Genomic DNA, 23,231 nt, shown 5'->3' on the forward strand with positions numbered 1-23,231 from the left:
TAAGGTTGTTAATTTTATTTATATATTATATCATTTTATATTATGTTTAATGAAATAATTAATGTTTATTGCACTTTTTAAGTAATTTCTTGTAAAACAATATACACATAAAATACTAAGTGATCCGCACTGACTTAAGCACTGTAAAACCCATATAGATCCTGTAAAACGCCTAGCACTAAATTTGTTAACATCGATGTTAGGGGTACATCTGTTCTGACTAGATCCCATATTTTCATCCATAACAAAATTTTAAGGTGTTGTAGGCGCAAACAGCGGCATGCTGAGAGTTTATCTTGAAATATAAGCATGTATAAGCACACTCAACTTCCAGGTAAATACTAAAACCATTGTTTGCTGCTCAAAGCTACGGAATAATATTAGTGTCATTGCTTTGATGCACTTCTTCATAACATATATTACATAATTATAATGTAAATTATTTTGTGTGGAAAACACGAAGGATGAAATTATTATCTTTAGAATTTCACGTTGTCCAGACTTAACCTCAGTGCACTTTTATATATGAATAACATCGCGATATTTCTTGTGCTAACACTGACGTGAAACTGTATAAAACACATGCTCTCGGTGTATTTTCCATTTTCCTGTATACTGCTTAACCCGATGCAGAATTTTCATCAGAAAACATTTCGTTAATGTCATCACAGTTTTCATCCCGGTCTTCCGTTACGTCCAGAGACGAGAGTACTGACTGGTTGTTCGTATCTAAAGACGAGGTCGCTGAATGGTTAGAACTGGCGTCAGAAAGAGCAGATGGAGGTCTACATGGCGTGTCGCCGTCATCTGTAACTGGCTTAGAATCGCCGTCTTCAGGAATGTCCGTGCCTTGTTTCGCGGCACTTCGTCGGTACTTTGCACGTGCGTTTTGAAACCATACCTAAAATTATAAAAACAGTATAATTCCGAGTGAAGATAGAAAAAGTTTATTAACTTTATTTGTTTGTTTGTTCCTTCTAAACGAAGTACGGACTGTTTCGTTAATATATAACTGTTGTCTCCCCTTCACCAGGCTATTAATGCAGACTCTTGAAGAATTACATGTATTAGTGTTTGCCATAATTATATGCATTCAACATTTATTTTCAAGTCATTTAGGATCTCCGTTATTCATACCTCATGACTATGGCCTAAAGTTAAATCCTGCCAATCTTCAGAAAGAATCATTATGATAGATTTCTATGTATAAGGTCAAATGACATATGTACCTGCAGAACTCGTTTGCTGAGCTGCGTTTTCCTGGATAGTTCTTTCAGGTCCTTGGCGTCAGGATTATGGTTCATTGCAAAGTAAGACTTCATAGTTCTAAGCTGGTGGTGCTTGAAAGATGTGCGCACTCTTTTTTGCCTCGGAGGATGACTAGTACTAAATGCATCACGTGACAATATCTCTCCACGCTCGTTTGTAAATATGCCTAAAATTTATATAAAAATATTTCAATTATTTGATATTTTCGATACATTTAGGTTTTAAATAAAAATACAATACAATACAAATAATTTTATTGCACATCATCATCCACATGGCTTTGGCAACGAACACTAAAAACAAAATAAACCATACAGACATAATATGTATCATATATATCATATAATACAGAACAATTATCATAGACAACGTGGTCACATACTCGTAAGCATTATGTATTAAGTATAAGCATTTATATGTATAATAAGGCGTCACGATCTTTAAAGAAAGGTTTACTATATAATTTCATGTTAAACAGAATCAATAGTTTTATTCTAATAACTTATACAAATATACATGTTTATATATATATAACTATGTACTAAAACGTATGCAGGATTCACAGATATCAAACTTGTTCGAAACGAAATAACAAGAATGACATGTGAACATGCATATAATAGCAAAATTTCTCACTGTTGTCTATCTTGTGCGAAAGTAAAATAATTACATAGGATAGAACTGCATTATCGACAGCTCCTCTTTGATAACAAAGCAAAACCGGCAGACTGCTTGTTCTTTTTTTTTTCACTAATAATTATTATGAATTTCAACACTAAAATCTGCACGCAATCATCAAATAGATTTTCTGCATAGAATTTTCTTGTTTTCTTTCATACATGTGCAAACATTTGCTTTTGTTTATTAGCGATAATTTCAAATTCATACGGTATAAATTGCTGTTAATATTTTGCAAAAGCAAATGAACAAACGCAAACTATTTTAAAAGTTTAGAATCAAATATCAGTGTTTTACTCCGTTTTAAAGTTGACTTCCATAGAGAAAGAGAACATTCTACTTTACTCTTTTACTGTAATTATAACGCATGGTGCTAGTGATTAGAATACCCGAAACAGTATCTGGGTGGTGAAATATGGTCAGGTGTTGAATAATGTCTGACATGCGGTTTGTTTTCACTGGCCAGTTATCAAAACATCTCAGTTACTCATTACCGCACAAGATAAGATAAAGCAGGTAATGAGGTTTGAGAAGGATGATGGGGATTATTACCCAAAATCAAGCAGTTTCGGGCGGAAATGGCTTCCACAAGGTTATAAAACTTACTTTAAAAGACCCGTCTCGGGGTTCAAACAAGTCAGTGGTCAATTTCAATGTCGTGCTCAGAAACCAATCACATGCTAAAGTTTAGAGATCGATCTCCAAGGTTTTACAGCCTTGAACTGTCTGGTAACATTTCTAAATAAGACAGCATCATGTTTGCCAGGTACTAAAAACTTGTGATGAAAAAGTAAAGATTTGAAAACAACTCGCAGACGCTGAATGTGGTTACCTGTCAGTTGTATTCAAACAACACAACACGATTATAGAAAAAACTTCAGAACAGAAATATCAAAATATCTTAGCACTATGACATCTTCTGTGGATAGGGTGTTTTGCTTAGTTTTAATATAGACTAGAATACAATTTATAAGTTAGTACGCGCTAAAATATGCGAGTGTCCTCTTCTATATCTAGTCATATTATCACGCTTTTAAAAATATATGAGACGGCAATTCTGGAGAATTTATTTTTCAGAGCAGACGACAATTCGATTGCATAGCTGTACTGTGTACTGCTACTGCGCTTCACCGAGTAATGTTTAACTCCTTGATGGAAATATCATAACTCTGCTTGTTGCAGAATATATTTCGTATGATAATGTAAGAAATATTTTTAGTAAAAGAATTCAGAAGATTGTTCCGCTATGGACCGTGTGATTGACGGATGACACGTTCATAGTAACATTGTGTGTGGCGGGAAAAATCGGATCCATCTCGCGAGATTTCAAAGATACGGTCAATACCTGACACGTGATATGAAATCTCATCTAGCGAGATTGATTGATTGCCAGTGCGCTGAAATGTTGCGTTATTTTTTGTTCCAATATATGCAATAGACAAATTGTTTTCAGCCCGTAAAATGATTGAGGAATGCGTATGAAATATGACTGAAGTACGTAACGTGTTTGGTCGGATGCTCAAACGAATCTTATATGTATATGGACGAAACCACCGAGAATAATTTGCTGTAATTTCCGAAAGAAAAGAAAACGCGATAATATTCTAACGTTAACTTAAAATGGAAACATTGGAAATATCCTTTTGAATAAATTAATGCTCACTGCCTCTATCCTTTTTTAAATTCAAATTTCTCCTTTAAAGAACATATAGTCATTGTGACTTACCAGGATAGATATAATCACATCATGTTATTAATACAGGACAGCGGAAGAATAGTTGTAAACCACAAAAAAGAAGATAATTATAAAAACGTTATAATATTTGAAACATATGAACACTGGCATCTATATCATACAGTACTTAACTTCATATAACCCATTACGTTTGGTGCAATATGCAGTTTATGTATTTTGATCACTTGATACCCCTTATTTACCCAGAATCAACACAGTAGGGGGCGTTTAATGTTTTATCAGAAAGATGCAATAATTGATGTTCGTACTCAGGTTAACTCGAAACCTGCTGTGGACGAAATTATGGAATCTACAGCACCTTTCTAATCACTGTTCCGTTTTATTTAACCTGCAGTCTCTCTAGTGCGATTACTCAACATCTGGTTGAACAATTTGTTGGGATAGGGATGCACATCACTGCAAAGTTATAGCATTTCAATGTCACGTGATTTAAATAGAGTAGCTGAAACAGTACATAATTCGCAGGTTGAAATGTCTTTTCTGAATTTATGACTTTAAAGATGTCTAATGCCCATGGTGCACCAGAATATGTTATCTTTAGATATTTACTTCGAATATAGAAAATCCACATCAAATGTAGTTAACTTACTAAGTATAAACATAAATAGTCGTGTAAGTACAGTTTATTCGAAACTAATGTCACGCAGTGACAGTCATTTGTTAATAAGACTTCCAACATTTAGTGGTATCATACATTTATATTGTGTTAAGCTATAGGTATTAACTGTGTATTATTTAAAACCCAATGCATACAGTACTGTGATACAACTTATATTGTTATTTTATGTTTACATAAACTATATGTAGTAATTTTCATATTTTCAGGCATGAAATTTGGTCTTTTATGCCTTTAACTAAACATATCTCCATCGCACATTTCGACGGGTTTTATTAATTTCTGCAAGAAATGTGTAAATGATTTATTTCTGTTGAAAAAAAATTACACTTATCTTTTCGGGGCTTATTTACGGAAATCTAAGATTTTTTGTGTGGAAAAAAATCAGTTATATAGCTGTTAATCTAACAGTGGCCCTAGTTTTGCATTTGCATTTTTTTTTTAGTTTCAAGAAGTAAATTTATGCGCACGTTTCTAACATCAAGTAATGAATTAGAATAGAAATGTTAATTAGACCTGATGCGTTTGTTCTAACCTTTGTGCAAGACTGTCCCTCTACTGTCATGTCCCTCTACGGAATCGTACACATGTCTCTCTACGGAATCGTACACATGACTCTCTACGGAATCGTACACATGTCCTTTAGACTTTGCAGTGTTAGCCACTTTACTTTCGCCAAATAAAAAGAATGAGCTCAGTAATCATAATGTCAAACCGCCTCTGCTTCTGGGTAACATGTAACATGTATTGTATTCGCATACTTGTTTATATGAATATTACTATGATATGAAAGACAGACACATTCCTCGTATCTGTAAAAACATTCAAACAGTTGTTTGAATGTATTTAACAGACCTGATGTGTTCTGACCCTGTGTTTGGCTGGCAATGCTATTATGTTGGTGGTATTGTATGGTTGACAGCTGTTGTTTTAGAGAAATCATTCCAGCATTTATTCTCTAACATTAGCAACATTACCAGGTATAGCATATGCCAAAACACTGACACTTCTTTGTACACGATGTCCTCCCTTTCTTGAATCTCAATCTTAGGCAGTTTAAGTGTTCAAACACTAGTAGTCAAAGCATTTACGTTTAATATGCAACCAGACATGAAATCTAACCGTTCGCTCATGTCAGATAGAGTACGTTAAAACAATTGTGTAACATGATTTTTCCTCTAGCACGACCATTTGCTTAATGCTTTGTGATAGAAACTGTTACATATATAGGTTTACATACACTTAATACGGAAACGTTGCAAGAAATGGCGGATTCAAATAGTCTGTGTTTTTGTTTTGCTCTACAGAGAATTTCGCTTATATGTAACGACATTTTTTCCGGCCGCTGGTCGGTATTGAATTCACCTTTACTTCCTGTAAATATCTGGGGTGAAGGTCATTTAACGGCTGATTAAAACTGAACATTTTGATTGGTGTATCCCTTGACAACTTCAAATTGGTCATTTCTTCCCCTATTTTTCGGCGCCTACTTTTAAGTCATTTTTGTCAAAGTTTTCTCGATTATGATTAATATAATTACGATGTAAAATATGTGTTCTGTAAAATATGTTTTACATAAAAACATGAACATTTTACTTTAAAAACATTTTGTTTTGCTTTATAAAACCCGATCGTATGTAAAAGTGCAGAGTGCATGCACGTTCTGTAGCTTAAAGTGTGCAGTGGCTAAAGCGGCCGTGTATCTTTTTTTAAAGATACTTATTAGCTAGTTAGATTACAGGTATATGCTTGGAATTTTTGTAGCATTTTCATCATGAAATAATTTCAGTATAGAAATAGGCATGGAAACTTGACCCCCATTTTTCGTTAGACTTTTTAGTGACAAGAAAATGTAAGTTATAAATATAATAAAGGTCGTGGTATGTGCAGCAGCCATTTAAAGTCAGTTTTATATAGATTAAAGAATAAAATGTATTTAGTGTGTTTATGCCTGTAGTGCCCAAATTTCAAGTAGCAAATATATTTTATGCATACACGTCTCTATGACTGGCAGCAACTTTACTCAGTTTGATTCATCTGCTATTCTAAAGAAAATGCTTTATTTGAAAAAACAACAACAAAAAGTCACATTACTATAACTGCATCTATAGTAACCCAAAACCATTAATAAGAATGGTTTTATTTGGGCTTTGCAGCTCAACAACACAGTACAATATCATATTGTGCCAAACAGAACCATATAAAACATGATATGGAATCAAAACTTGCATCACCGCTGGAATCACAGAGATACAGTCAAACCAAGTGTTCAGACCCTATTAATCGCCAAGGAAACAGACTAGGACAAATTCTTGATCTTCTTTTTCTACTACTAGTATTTTAAACAACTTTCACCAAGTTTCAAAAGGTTTTTTATACGTTTTATGTACTTACAATATATTTTAGAGCATAGACATTATATCATATAATATAAACATTGCGCTAGGGTCTAAAACTGACAACTATTGTACATGTCGTGTCCTGAAACCGGCATGTCTGTATTTGGTCCAAAGAACAAAGTTCAGTATCGTGATTTTGGCATTACAAAGTACTTTGTCTGTAAAAAGGAAAATATAATTGACATTGTTGAACTTGTCGAGAATGTCTTATACAACCACTCGTATATACTAGCGAACAGGAAACCCCTTGTTCATACAAGTAGCCACTGTTTTGGGGGAGTGAACGAAACAGTTTTCTATCTCTTTTTGATTTAAAGCAGCGACAGTATTTCATGTAAGTGGTGTAAACAGAAAACAAATAAACAAAAGAAAAAATCCTTTTTGTTTCAAACAGAAGCGACGCCTTTATAATGTGTTAAAGCATTCAAAATATTTGTCTTCCCAAACATTAAAGTATATGAGTAATTGATTAGTTACTGAAATCTGTCATATCAATGTTATTACGAAACACTCAATAGATGTTTTTTTGGATGAATGTATTGTCAAAATCGTAGGAACCACAACATAATTTTTTATATATCTAGCGAGAAATTCTGACATTTTATAAGTTTATGTATCTATCCAACACAAAGTAACATTAAACGTACGTTTAAACATATTTTCGTTTCTGAAAGGCTGCCTTCAGTTGGAAGGGGAAATTCCAACTTGTCTCTTAAATCCTGAATTATTATATTTAAATGTGTGCCAAAATAATTCCAGTGTCTGACTGAAAGTAATAGATGTGCTATCTAGATGTAAATTTTGCTAAGTTCTGCTCAATTAAGAATTGGAATCTTTTTCATTCAGTTAAAATTAACAAAACACTGAAGTTTTTCGTTTTTTTACAAGTAAATCGGTTGCAGCTATTTTTGTTGAATATTTCTTTGATGTGATAGGAGCTCTCAGGTGTGCTAACAAGATTGATAATCAATGCAAAGTAAGTCTGACACGTCTCAACATCCATTACTTTTCATTTCCATCGGCAGTGTTCATCGGTTCCGAAGAAGCCATTCCGTTTTATAAGATTATCTTGAGAGGCAATTAGTCAGAACCACGGTGCTTTCTTACACGTCCGCGCGCCCAATTAAGTAGAAGACGGATGTTAACTCTCAACGTCCGCGCGGATACTTACACTTAATTGGGTCTGACAAAAATAACGGTGGTTTCTTGACCAGAGATTTTAACTGTGATGCATTTTGACATTCTAGCGGAATGTATGGGTAATAAACACCAAATTACGAATAAACATCAAATTATGGCATCTTCGTGGTTTAACTTTTTTTAAAGAACTAGAACGGTACGTTAACGCAATATATACAAAAATGTTGCAAACAAGCGGTGAATTAATATTTTATAAGTAAAGAAAACGAGATACGCTTATGATAATGGTATTCATCTGTTTTATTTCAAGACTTTAATAACGCTAGCATATCGAAGAGATTGTTTCTTGACATTTTCTTCATCAAATGCGAATAATTTGCTCTTTATATGAAGTAGTATTTGTATAAAGGTTCCAGTCTAACTGAAAATTCGTGAAACTGCAATCAGAATATATTTTTATCAGACTAACATGATATGATAAAATCTTAGAAAAGACAACAAATGAATAAAAAGAAACTTTTTCCAGTTCACCATGTTAATTGTACATCTACAATATGCTATACGTACCTAAGGGACGGACCGATTTCTAATGTTGGCAAAACTTGTGGTCCAACCCTTTTGTATTATCGCACATTCGCAAAGTTACTGAATACTTCTTAATGTACAGTAGTAATATATATGTCTTGTATAATGATAGTTTGCTGTTGTATATATATTTACATATGTATCTGTATAATATTGTCTTGATGTACATTACCATAATGTCTTGTGTGATGATTACAATAAAATATGATTAAACTAAAAAACGTACCTAAGGTCTGTAAGCACCCGTCGGGAGCAAGTAAGTGTTTCCGTTTCCGGCTGCGGCTCTTTGTCATTGGTTCCCCGCAAAATGTCAACATATCAGCCATGTTACCAGGAAAACCCGTGCTGCTGTAATCACTACAGTAACTCGTGTCTGTGTTAAAATTGTTCAGTAAATGTTCGTAATCCTCCTGACAGAATACCTGGTCACAGTGGATGCCGAATGTGTCACCTGTCGTCAGTGGTTTATTGCACGAGAAACACAGGAAACAGTCTATGTGGTAAATACAGTCTCTGGCGCGCATCACAAGCTCGTGCGCGGACAGGCCCACATGACAACGAGAGCATCTTTGCAAAGAATATCTCCTGAAATAAGTGTATAAATTAATAGTTGCATTTTTCTGTTATCAATAAGATTTATAGGCTGGCGTTCATATTTTCCGTCATGATACTTCACATCAACAGCGTATATTGTTTTATGATTTCGCATTCAGGTTACATATATACACCTTTGTCAGGGTATATGCTCCAAATCTATTGCAAGTTTTTAAAACTAAGAATCTTATATGCAGATCATGTCGGCAGAAGTATCGTTACAGGCTGAACGATGGGCATTTCTCTATATAACCATTTCGAAACTATTTCAATATTCAAGGATTGTAAAGGCTTTATTTGTAAATGTGACTGCCGCATATTTGCTATGAACGAAATATAGAGTAGTATCAATTTCTTGTTAATTCCTTTAAAATTTTGATAATTGTTATCTCATATATATGATATAGTTAACATATTTAAGAAATATAATGTATAGAAAAACCGTGTTTTAACGTTATTAATACACGGAAAAAGATTATACGTCCGCGGAATAATTTCACGAGGGCGCAGCCCGAGTGAATAATTCTGGCGGCGTATAACCGATTTTGAGTGTATTAATTTAGGTAAAACACGATTGTCCTGTATATTATTTCGATTCCAAGATGCTGTTAATTTAAAACAGTAGATAAAATATAGTAGCGCTCTTTCTTGGTCGCAATAAAAACATTGACGTCATCGCACGTTAACGTGACGTCATTTTAGCGTAAGCGTGTTTTAAAATGCATATAAGAATGTTTAAATTTTCTTTGGTTTTATAATCTTCCAGTATGCATTGAAAGTAGCGTTTCTTCTATCGGTATTTCTCTGCTTGCCAATTTGACAGCTGTTTTATCTGTTTAACTTAAAATTAAAAATATTATGGATCTTTAGAACCTATAACAGTTTGAACTTTATCCTGAGCTGGTGGCGGTATGAGACCTGACTCACACAGCTACTTTATAAACAGCCAGTACTTCTAAACAATAACCTCGTGCACACGTGCATGACATTGAAACACCTGTTCGAAGGGTTTAATTGAGTTCATTTTCATTTATTTTCAGTAAAACATCTCATCAATGTAAACTTAAGGAAAAAATATCTTCAGCATTTTTTAAACACGTGCGTTTCTCTGTATACTTGTTTTAACTTATTATGAAACAAATAGCACAGAAGTCCTGTGCAGATTCAAATGTGAACAGTTTTTTAAGTTTCTGGCTCCAAATATGTTTCATTCAATACATTAACTCTTAATCTGGTTTGATGCTTTTGTGTCTTGAAATTATGTTAAAAGCTATTTTGATTTTGATATAAACGGAAGACGTTTATTTTTCTTTCTAACCTCATAGACAAACAGCACAATATCCCAGCACCAACCGGACGGCTAACATAACAGGTTCCGGGCCACAAAATATATCTATAGCCTTTAGAGTAAGTCCATTGCACAAATGTCGATACAAAAATATTCCGTTGTTTCACTCAATTTAAATTTATTGGAAAGTGTTGGGAAAGGGTGGGGGGACGGGGAGAGGTGGCGAGGTTGGGGAAGTATTTCACCATATAGACGTACGCTGTAAATCAAATCTGGCATCACTTATGAATTATTGAGTATAGACTGACAGAGTCATTCTTATTAGCTGACACTATCTAATTCTTTTGCAAAAACAATAACAAAAAATACTATTGTCAGCTCCTTGATAAACAATAACCTGTTCCCCCATCAAAATAGCTCTGATTTTTTTCTTGTCAAAACTAAGAGTATGTTTTTTTCCTAAATATTCTGTCAGAAATACGACCTGATGAGTTCCGCAGAAATCCCAGCCTAGAACTTCCATCAGCGTCACTCAATGAACTAACCAGACGACTTTACATCCGGGCTTTAGAAATTCGAGACCGCGGTGCTTGAGGTCGTCTGCTAAACGGTCTTACCAGACGTTTAGTCACAAGAATGAGGGAGGGGGCGTGAACATATCTTCAACAACAAGTCTTATAAGATAAATTCAAAACACATAAATGAACTGACCTTAAATCAATAACCCTACTGTGCCCTCAGATATCATTTGCAAATGTAGATTTTTCATTTGTATTCCCTGTTATAAGTATTACTTATATATTTGTTGTTGTTGTTGTTTTTCTGGGGAAGGTGGCGTGTTGCTTTTTCTCCGTAAGTCAATATATCGTTTACTTTGTTTTCGAACCACCTTTCCTGATTTCAATGAAATATATATGACCCATTTTAAAGTCTTATTTATAGAATTTCTCCGAACTACTTCTAAACAATTGAAATTATTTGTCTGAAACTTCTTGAGGTAGCCTCAATACATATAATATGAGCCGTGCCATGAAAAACCAACATAGTGGGTTTGCGACCAGCATGGATCCAGACCAGCCTGCGCATCCGCGCAGTCTGGTCAGGATCCATGCTGTTCGCTAATGGTTTCTCTAATTGCAATAGGCTTTAACAGCGAACAGCATGGATCCTGACTGCGCGGATGCGCAGGCTGGTCTGGATCCATGCTGGTCGCAAACCCACTATGTTGGTTTTCTCATGGCGCGGCTCATATTATACGAGTTTAGTGGTTGGCTAATTTTTGGTCCTTGGATTTTTATACATAAAGCAGATGCATACATATTATTATTCGAACTGCAGATTCCAATGAAATTTCACAAGCATATTTATAGTATCAAGCAAAGGTCTGTATATCTTCGGAAAATTCCGTACGGAAAATGTATTACAGAGTGCCGGTCAATTTCGGGTCATTGTTAATAATAAGTTAATAATATGTTAGGGACGTGAATGAAATCACATTGTTGTGCTTATTCAATGGAGTTTAAATTTGAAAGATTTTCATACATAAAGCTCACAGATATTCTTGGCCGGACTTCATCTCCAAAAACTGCGTGTTGGATGTTAATGAAATTTAATTTCACAGTCGTGTAGTTGTGCATATCGTTGACATGTTCCGGAGTTATCGTCCTTCAATAATGTTTGTATCATTTAACCTTGTCAACAAAATCCCCTTCTAAATCGGTTCTTAGATTTTAATATGAAACGTACTGACATCATCTGTTTTTGCTTTTGCTGGCTTTAAACCAGCGTAATTATAGAATATAACAGCTTCTTTATTTAAATTTAACTTAAACTTCGTTTTATATACAGTTCATTGTTAAAAAGAAAACCACGCATGCGTACAGATAACATATTTAGACAAAAACCGTACATCAAACAATTAAACATTTTTTTTATAAAGCCTAGAACTTCTGTTTTGTTAGCATGAAAAACTTCCCATTCGCATTTGTTTTCAGTATACCTTTCTCTATATATGTTTATTAAATTATTATGGTTAACTGCGGTCTGGGTCATTACGTATTATCACCGTATATCAAGCCCAAGTTTCATTTTGTATATAATTATATAGAAGATCTATGGAATCAGTTCAGGTGTGCCGATACATATATACTAAATAAAAGTAATCATCGATTTTATTTTCTGTGTCATAAAAAAGGGGGAAAATAAAGAACAAGGATAACTATATTGGTGTTTTTGAAAGAAAAACAAACGCATGTTTACCTATCAATTTAATCTTGAAACGACATGATCTTTCCTTTATTGTTGAAGTAAATATAAACAATTCTTTTTTTTACAGCCTTGACATTTGTATTGTCGTTTTGAAAAACAATGCCATGTACTTTTGTTCTCTTGTGACATTTATCATTATAGAGACGATTTCATTCGCATTTGCAGCCGTATCTTGAGAACGGACCGGACATTGAGAGCACCCACAATGCACCTGCGTACTCCACAGAGAGTTGATTCTCGTGTCAAAAGAATATAAAATATTAAGCCTAAAACTTCCGATCACATTATATTTCTATCATCACAATTCATGAGTCTTTTGAGACAGCGTGAAAATCGAAACTTCTAGCAGAAGCAGACATAAAGAATTCATTTCCATCATTTCCGGAACTTCCGGTAATGAGTACCGGTGTCATCGTAGAAAATATCCCACTGCTCACTTCAATGTTTCCCAAGAGCATTAGAATTCCATTTGAATAATAGGACTTTGTTGTATCTTTTCAAAAGAATGTGATTTTGATAGAACTATACTTTCTTAGAAGAATCGATTTATCTAAGTGAATAGTTTGGTATCTTCGCATAATCCAAATGGTATTAAGACTTAAATGGGAAAAAATCGAATACCGGAAAATGGTCAAAGATTATCCGGTATAAACAGGCCTGTCGGATTAAGTTAAGTGCTAATAAGCCATTGATCATCAGACAGTTCAACTGCTTCTTGTTAAAGCTGCATGATAAAAGAAACGAAATGTCCTAGCATTTTTGAAAGGGTCACATGATAGCTTGAGAGAGGGTTCGACAAAAGTATACCTCAAGATTACTGTTAAATTATCAAATTAAATGCTAATGGGTCATTCACACTACACCGTATAGCGTTAATGGAAGCGCAACGTATAGAAAAATTGCGGCAGAAAGTTATCCGGTGACGAAAGGCATCCCTCACTGCTGCTCGGTGCTCTCGCGATCGGTGTATGGGGCGCATAAACGCACAATGGCCGCATGATTAACGCACATATATAGGACGAACAACGTTCAATTAACGGATATCACCGTTAACGGACTTGTCCAGCGTAAAAGTAAGCGCAACGCATAAGGAACTGACAAAACGTTCTTGTCAGTTATTGTCCGTTGAACATACGTTATATTCGTTGCATTTCCGGTAGTAGTCCGGCCGTGAATCAGGTCCACCGGACAAGAACGGATGCGAACCGCACATGTACAGAATAAGGAACGCACGAACAAAACGCATACTAGCGCATTACTACCGTACATCTAACTGACAACCTGTCTGGTGGTGTACGTTCTAAATTTTGAACATGCTCAAAACCTTCCACCGGATGGAACGAACATCGCCGGACAAGGAGCGCATGCGCCGCATGAGAAACGGAAAAGAAACGCATGCGAACGGACACGAACGGATAGAAAATTCTGTTATACGTTGGACGTCCATTAACGCTATACGGTGTAGAGTGACTGAGAGTTATCATCAAAATAGTGCTAAGTCTAATTAAACAAACAAACACCGTGTGCGCACAGAAAACCAGTCATCGAAATTTGTGTGTGTTTATTTCAGCAACTTTAAGACAGTCCATATATATCATGTACTAATAAACTTTGATAATGTGGCAGTTGACCTAAATCTAATTGACACTGTTTATTTTCCAATACAGGTAAATCCAATATTTGCTTTATAATAGATCTGTGACGGATTATCTTTGAACACCCCTGGACTTATTGGACTCAACTGCCACATTATCAAAGTTTATTAGTAAATCTATACATATCTTAGCCTCATGAGTAAAGTCAAAGAAAAATTTGTGTCCCCTTTTTATATAGTTGAGAATGTGCGTTATACCGATTATTTACTCAATCTTAGTCCAAAATACGGAAGGTATTAAAGAATCAAGCCCGGTGTCTTACGATTGGTTATTCTGATCAAAGAAGTAGATACAGAGTTAATATTTAATCTATACCTGTGATAATCTTGCTTGCAGAAAATTAGACCATTTCGAATAAAGCAAGTCAGTTGTGTATCTAACTGAATATTGCAGTCCGCACATCTCAAACACTGCACGTGCCAGTGCTGCTCGGCAACCAACAGAAAGTATCTGTCAACAATCCTGGTTCCACACCCTGCACAGATAATTGTCTGGTTCTCAGCAGACGAGTCCGGTACCATCTGAAAAGGAAAGAGATTACTTAATACTTCATCAAATTCAAACGTACTGCTAGATTGGACTACGGTTAATAATAAAACCGAAGGGCCCAAGTGTATGGGTGGATTTGATTTTATATTTCGCTCACCGTTTCCGCTACACCTTAGGTAATGGGCTTCGTCCTCGGACCGAATGATAATTAAACTGCAATCGCCCATTTCCCTAGTGCCGTTCCTTACTGTACATCCCAAAATATAATTTTGAGTAATTCAAGTGGTTCTCTCTATTCGTAGCAACTGAACTAAAACCGGTAATTTTCAGAAAGGGGAAACTTTCCTGCGCATGAAGTCAACGTATAGGTCTTTTCTTTGTTACTAAAGATAGTAATTTCAATAAAAAAATCCTTAAAATGATAGCGAGTCTGATTAACCGGAAGTGACGACATATTTATACTGACAGTGAATAATCATGTAGCGGTATTCGTGTAAAATGATACACATAAATTTGTTTTCTATACATAAAATTAAGCAGCGAATACCAATGAACGACAGTTGACAAAACCCACATTTAAATGTCCTGTAACTGACATTTATTTGAAAGTAATATTTCAATAACTAAAAATCAAGAAAAGTGGGGGTCATATTTGATGCAAGAAAAATTTTAGAGGAAAGAAATGCAAAGAAAATAAGGAAAATAACTCTACAGAGCAAAAAAACAAAACAAAAAAACTGAGGACTATTTGTATCCGCCATTATGCATTATGCCATTTTTTTTTCGCGCCATTTTTCTTTTTAGTGTCTGTATGCCTAAAATGATTCAAAATTCATAACATAAAATAAGCAGCGAAGTACACAATCTGATATTTGACGTGTTGTGAAAAAATCAGCACACGATTATATATGCCTTACTTGATCATATATATGTTTGAAAAGGTTAAATCTACAATGACTAAAAGTGAAATTAAAACGTGGAAACTTCTTTTCATTTTAAGCCAGAATGTCATCAAAAGTCATATTACCGAAGAATTCCTCCGGTGATCAGATTTTCTATATAGAAATAAGAATGGCATGTACGTATTTTACTTAACAACAAAAATATTAAGAATAAGAATCCTTAGGTGCCAAAAAATATCCATGTTCAACATTGATTCATCACACGATATTTTTTAAATAAATTTTATCTTTAATTTTGATTGACCCACGCGATGATTTATAATGTCATCATTTCATCATTTTTTCCTTCTATTTTTATATGAAATGTGTAAAAATCACATATAAGCGTTTGTTTAATGCACTTTTTTGTATAAAACCCTTGATATGAAAGCAAAGGTACAAACGATTATATATATACATGAAATCGTTAATAAAATAACCTTTGTAAACATAACAGATATATTTCTACCAAACATTTTTATCTATTCGTATCCTTTTATTTTAATCATTGAAATTTCTTAGTTCTAGGAAACGTAACTTCTCCAGTCGGAAATACAATGAATTTTATTACGTGAATCTTTCCTGTAGTATGTATTATATGACCAGTCTAAGGTTCAATTACTATATTTTGTTGGACTAAAGTTAAAATTTGATTCTAAAAAACCTAAATGAAACCTATTTCTGATTTCAAACAAAAGAAAACGTATTGAATGGCTTGCCGGTCAATAGTCCGAATCATTGGCCCTCAGTCCTCCGGAATTGAGACAAATTATTTTACTACTGACCGGCAAATCCATTCAGTAAGTGTATAATAATGAACACCATTGGAGCACTTGAGTTACAAAAAAAAGAAGAAAAAGAAAAAAAAAAAGACCACTAACAGAATAGTAAAACCATAACTCTGATAAGCATTTTGTCAGTAGTATATAGCCCGTTTTGTACTTAGAAAATTTACTCACATAATTTGAGAACACTAGAACACTAGCCTTGAAACTTTGCAGACTTGTTTATCAGTCTGATAAGCATTTATTGTCGATTATGTACTTCTTTTTAGTTAGGTCCAATTTTCTTTAATTAATGTCTGTAAGAGCTATAGTTTAGAAACTGTGCACTTTTGTTTATTATCATTAGATTAGTAAGTAGGTCAGGAACCATAACTCCTTCTTGTATTTTGTCAGAGTTATGGGCCTTTTTAACTTAGAAAATCAGTAGACATTAGTCGTTTTTTTATTGAAGTTCACTTCTCTTGATTATTTACTATAGCTTTGAAACTTCAAACTTTTTTGTCATTAGTTAAGATGAGTGAGAAAGCCAAGAACCACAACCCTTTTCTAGCATTATTGTCCAGTACGTACTGACGAGCGATAGCACATACAGGCAGTGTTCTTGTTTCCAGATGCTACAACAATTACTTCAAATAATCAGATATGTTTATATTTGTTCACATGCATATTTTATTTTAAGTGTTGTGTTGCTTCAATTCTATGTGCTCAAAACTATTTTAGACATTATACATTCCCAATCGGGAAACAAAGACATGTACAGTTACATTGATTTGCATTCAGTCATATTTATGGCCATTTTACCACTCAATTTTTTATTTATGTTTTTGTTCAGGTCCGTATGAAAGCTTTTAATGATGCATACTAATACATAAAATCATCTGGGCCAGTATAAGTTTAAGCAACATAATAACAATCAAAACAAGAACTGCATGTAAATGTGTCTTTGTCAGAAAAAAGAGTTGAAGCTGCTGGAAATATTATTTTGTTTTAGATCATGTTAAAAAGTGTTTTATCTATATCATTTGTGTAACTTAACTCTATAAAAGACACGCAATTCAATATAAACCTGCAGAATGAGCTTCCCGATCGAGAATTAAATTTCCAATTCGGTAAAATTTGACATTAAATAATTTCAATGTTAAATGAAATTTTTGTTTGGATATTAAAAAAAAATGAACGGTAGAAATTTACTTTTATTCCTCAAGTTTACAATGGTGTTTTTCATTTAACTAAATGATATCTTCATAGTCTTATGCACCGGGCCTTTTAAACTAAACACGTCAAAATAGGATGGTTTTACTTCCCGACCGGGAAGCAAGTTACTATATTTAGTATCAAGTTTCCTGTTTGGGAAGAAGGGAAAAACCCTGTGGTTTACTTCCCAAACAGGAAGGGTCCCCTACTACCATTAGCAGGTTACGTTCCGTCTCCTATTCCGTAATCTATGAAACTTAGACATATACAGACTGAATAGAAAGTTTATTACAATGAAAAAAAATTAAGGTGCCTTTTTTAAAATGGAAAATTTCATTTAATGTATATTCTAAAGTAATGCGTCGTCAAGAAGAGTGATTTTACTTCCCGAGCAGGAATATTCCCGATCTGGGTGTATGGAACAACCACAATGTGTTCCTCCTACTCTTTTAAGTAGAAAATATATGAAATTTTCTTTAAGCCGACACACCTACTGTATCAGAAATATCGGAATGTGGCAGAGTTTCAAGTTTTAATCTAGTAGGCTGAAATCCCATGAGAAAATAACAGGAACAACTTAAAGCGAACAGTAAAAATATCATAGACATATATAAAAGCATATACATTATATACATACATATGTACATAAATCCATACATACATTTGACAGAAGATTACGTACCAATAACAGATTAACGCAGTAGTATACATCTATTTAAATTTTACCTACTTGTATAAAATATTCTAGTATTTATTGGAGCAAAAATATATTCCAGTCTTACAACGATTTTTAACGAAAAGAAACAGAGACGATATATAAAGCATATCCCTGTTACATCACACTGTCCTCACTTCACAACTAATGATAAAAAGAAAATATTAAAGGAAGATTGGGTTAGATCTCGTTTGTCATGAAATACATAATACTTCAATTACTATGAACGTTGACACATTATACATATATATGTACATGCATGTATTTTGCACGTGCTAAATGTGTTCAGTTAAATATGTTATCTGAAGCCGGGTACCGAGTGAATGTCTATTTTGAATGCAAGAGTGTAGGGGTGGGATGGGCGTAGGGTAGGGAGAGGAGTAGGGGTAAGATCTGTGTAGGGTATGGGTAGGGGCAGGGATGGGATGGGTGTAGGGTAGGGAGAGGGGTAGGGGCGGGATGGGCGTAGGGGTTGCAAACAAAACAGTCGACACGTGTTTTCTTGCTAACGAAAGACAATTAAAAGAGACTGCAAAACGAATTGTCTATGGTAACGAAGATACCAATTATTTTTGGTATAAAAGAAATAATAAAGTACATTAAGTATAAACTTAATTTTTCTGAGAACATTGTTCAGTGTGTTGCCATACTGAAACGTAAAGAGAAAATCTGTTTTTATATTGTGAATATATACAGAAGTATACAATAAACAGACTTTATTCCACTGTGTACAATATTTCTCTGTATGCTTATTTAAAGGTCCAATACTAAGGAAAGTGAACATTTTAATTTCTTTTAAAAAGCACAGAAACTATTTCATTTTATTGGAAATTGAAAGTTGGTATGTAGAAATTCGAAATAAATCGCAGTATAAGTACAATTATTTTTCTATGAAGTATGAAGAAAGTTAAAAAGACCTGGGGGATCATTCTGTCGATTCATTGAAATTTCAACATAATACACATACATTTCTTTGAGTTCCAAAGACCTTCTGTAAATTTTGACCTGCCAATCTTCATTATTTAGTGTCTTGCAGAAGTCTATGCACTGGCTATGAAAAAAATTGCCAACTCACTTTCCCTTAGTAATGGACCTTTAATTGGTGATTTTAAACTCTTTCTTTTCAAAATTTAATATTACTACAACTTTGCTATGATTAATAAAGAAATCATCCATAGTACAAACACTGAAGAAGGCTGCCTGATAAGCCCATCTGGCAGGGTGTTAATGATGCGTGAAGTTATTGGCATATTTCATACAAGAGATTGTGAACTTACAGCGCGTGCAAAAAGATGAGTAAACGAGCCCGAGACATGTGTTCAAGTCTCGTGCAAAACACGTGCCGCATTCCATAAAAAATATTACAGAAATATCTGCTAACAGAAAATATCCACATCAGTTTCACAGACGTGTACGTGGTAGGCTTGGGTAGCTGGTAGCAGAAGTAACCAGGTGTGTTTCAGGTGTTGTAGTTCCAAAGTAGTATACCACTTTCTTGTTTTCGGACCTCAAGCAATTGTTTTGACTTTTTTTACCAGCAAACATCCAATAAGTGTGTTATTAGATAAGTGAAATGAGTTTTCATATTTTTCTTCAACTCTGGACTTTAAGTGTTAAACTATAGTCAATAGCACAAACTTACTATAGCTGCATGGGCTAAAGACAAATATTGATGAAAAAATTGTTAACTTGGTTCCTATACATACATTACATATACATATACTTTAACACTTTGAATCTAAACCGTCCAAATTTAAACTAGCTCCATTTTTTTTTTCAAATTATAAAAAAAAGTTTGATAGAAAGTAAGTGTAATAAATGAGCACATTTAAGCAATAAAGAGGCAAGTGTGGATTTAATTTTGAAATTTGTAAACTGCATATTTAGAACACTGATAAATGTGGTTGGTTTTCACGATTTACATGTACATGTATATATATTTTTTTAGATAAATATATTTTTGTTCTGGACTTTAAGTGTTAAACTATAGTCAATAGCACAAACTTACTATAGCTGCATGGGCTAAAGACAAATATTGATGAAAAAATTGTTAACTTGGTTCCTATACATACATTACATATACATATACTTTAACACTTTGAATCTAAACCGTCCAAATTTAAACTAGCTCCATTTTTTTCAATTTAAAAAAAAAGTTTGATAGAAAGTAAGTTAATAATGACAATTTTAGCATAAAGAGCAAGTGGGATTTAATTGAATTTGTAACTGCATATTAGAACATGATAATGTGTTGGTTTCACGATTACATGTACATGTATTATACTTTTTAGATAAATATATTTTTGTTCTGTCCTTCGGCATACATAGATGTACGTTTCTGTTAAGAATTCATGGTGATAAAAGCAACATACGTATATCTTTACTTAGGTTTTCGTAAAAACTGAAAATTGTGCTTATCTTGTGTACCTTTTACTTTATTTAAATGAAAGACCCGTGTGGCCTCCCTTGCAGATTCAGTACAGATAAAATGGAATTCTTAACTCACATAATTAGATCCAGATTTCATTACTGATGTAACGTAATATCAAAATTTATATATAAACACATATTTGTATAATGTTAAAATGTTTGTCTTGCCAAAAATTGCTGGATGTATAATGCTGCATTGTTATATTGTCATTTATCTGATAAGCAATATGCATTGTGTAATACTGACATACATAGGTTGCATCCTTATAATCATATGATAATACTTATAACCTTCAAAATGATTTTGTTAACCCATACCCTGCTAAATTTCTATAATGAACTTTCAATTTGGACAGTATATCATTAACTATTAAAAGGGGTGTTTACCAAAAAGATACTGACTGAATGGCGAACAATGCAGATCATGATCAGACTGCACGGATGTGCAGGCTGATCATGATCTACACTAGTCGCAAAGGCAGAATCAATCGTGTTCAGCATGATCAGGGTTAATATTTCAACTGAATGATCAGTTATTCAATTTGTAATTTCGTGTCTTTGGAATATCACATATGTAATTTCTTGCATAAAACAAATACATATATATAGACAAAAGCGTTTGCTGCAAAAACATATAATTGGAATTGGTTTACAAAAACAGAATTACCGTGTAATGTCGAGTTCATAAAGACTAACAATATTTTACAACGAAAGTAGAGATTGTAGTATTTTAAACTGGTAAACATTTTGCGCAGGCAATGCTGTAATGAAACCACCAAATAATAATAATATTATCATTATTACATCATCATCGGCACCATCTTTTCAGTGTTTCTTATCATAACTACCATCATCATCATCATCATCATCATCATCATAATTGTTATTATTATTATTGTTGTTTATTATCATCAATATTTTATCATTGTTATTAATAATATTATTATCATCATTAAATCGAACCATCATTATTATCATCAGCAGCATCAGCGGCAAATTGTCATAATTATCATTATTTTTATTATTATTATTATAATAAGGATAATAATGGTGACGATGATGATGATGATGATTATTATTGTTGTTATTGTTGTTACTTTTTATTCATAAACAAGTAGTACGATATACGAGAAAGAATATTTTATGAAATATGACACCCCGCGTCATTATCACCAGTGTTATCTTTGTAGTTATCACCACACTTTATAACATTAAGGACTTAAGGCGGGTAGGGCGTCACAAAAGTCAGAATGTATTTCCAAGGACATGCTGTTTTATTCGCCATGCATATTAGATAAGCATTCAACCTACCTGGTTTATATTTGTGTCATAATGTTTCTCGTTCTCTATACCGTTCGTCCGTACGTCCGAGAACACATCAGGCTCCGCACCAACGTAAACACGATCTAACATTTCACTTGTCATGGGATTGTATATTCAACAACAGATGCTTTTTCTTCTTTTTGACTTATACGAATTCAAAAGCATGTAGTTTAAAGTTTGTCAAAAAGTTTGATTTGTTGTAAGTGCACTTGTGAGAACAAAGTCAGACATCTGATACCGCACATCAAATAAATGTTTCATTTTAAACTCTCCTTTCTCTTTAACACATTTTCTTTAATCTGTTGAAAAGACACACAATTTTAGATTGTTTACGAAACCTTTTTTGTACATTTATCTTTTTTATTCCCGAGGTCGTACCGCGATTAATCCCGTCTAACCGACCGCTGTGCCATTGTACATAAATTCCTTCCGTTTTTACAAGATTTTGAAGATTTTCGCACAGGTCCAACGTCCCACTGGTTTTTTACTATGCAAACAATAGCTCTCTCAAATGTCACAAGATTTTTCTACATGTTTGATCGGTACATGAATCTGCCCTCGGGTATTTACAACTTTGTTACCCTTTTCAACATTATCTAAGCAGCATAAAATCGATCTCTGTTTGATTTTCTTTTCATTTTGAATCCGCAGGTGCCTTAAGAATCAGCGCAGTGGGCGGGACTTTCAAGCAATTCTCAAATAGTTCTGCCTACAGGCGGAGTCAGCTGAAGTAGAGAGAACGTTATTGGAGATGCAGATCTGAAACTTTACTTCTTTTTTTCTCTATCACATAGAAAGACAACTTCTCACTGCACAGACGCAAACATTTTTAAATCAAAAGTTATACATTAACCCACAGCTTTATTTTTCAGTACTCATTTTTTTTTCTATTGATTTTGTCAATATGAAATTACATTTTTATGAATATTCGCCGATAGAAATCCTTTCAACAAAAATCTTTTAAAAAGTATAGACGGTAGACATTCTTATAATTATTTTTTCACATGTTATATAATTTTGCTCGGCGGTGAATCCAGTCACCTGTGCCTGACAGTATCAACGTCGCAGTTAAAGACGACGACGTCCCAAAGACATTTCGATAGAGC

General features: G+C 33.8%; 1 protein-coding gene across 1 annotated transcript; it reads right to left on the reverse strand.

Annotated features, from left to right (window-relative positions):
- LOC123542330 (LIM/homeobox protein Lhx9-like) lies at nt 1–22,791 on the reverse strand. Its single transcript, XM_045328175.2, has 5 exons — nt 22,114–22,791; nt 14,564–14,769; nt 8,670–9,028; nt 1,230–1,435; nt 1–901 (listed from the first exon to the last, which is right to left on the reverse strand). Exons 1-5 carry the CDS (start codon nt 22,225–22,227, stop codon nt 620–622), a joined length of 1,167 nt encoding a protein of 388 aa, XP_045184110.2. The 5' UTR covers nt 22,228–22,791; the 3' UTR covers nt 1–619.
- Between the last annotated feature and the right edge of the window lie 440 nt (nt 22,792–23,231).

The sequence above is a fragment of the Mercenaria mercenaria genome, chromosome 15 (genome assembly GCF_021730395.1).
Source record: "Mercenaria mercenaria strain notata chromosome 15, MADL_Memer_1, whole genome shotgun sequence".
NCBI lineage: Eukaryota > Metazoa > Mollusca > Bivalvia > Venerida > Veneridae > Mercenaria > Mercenaria mercenaria.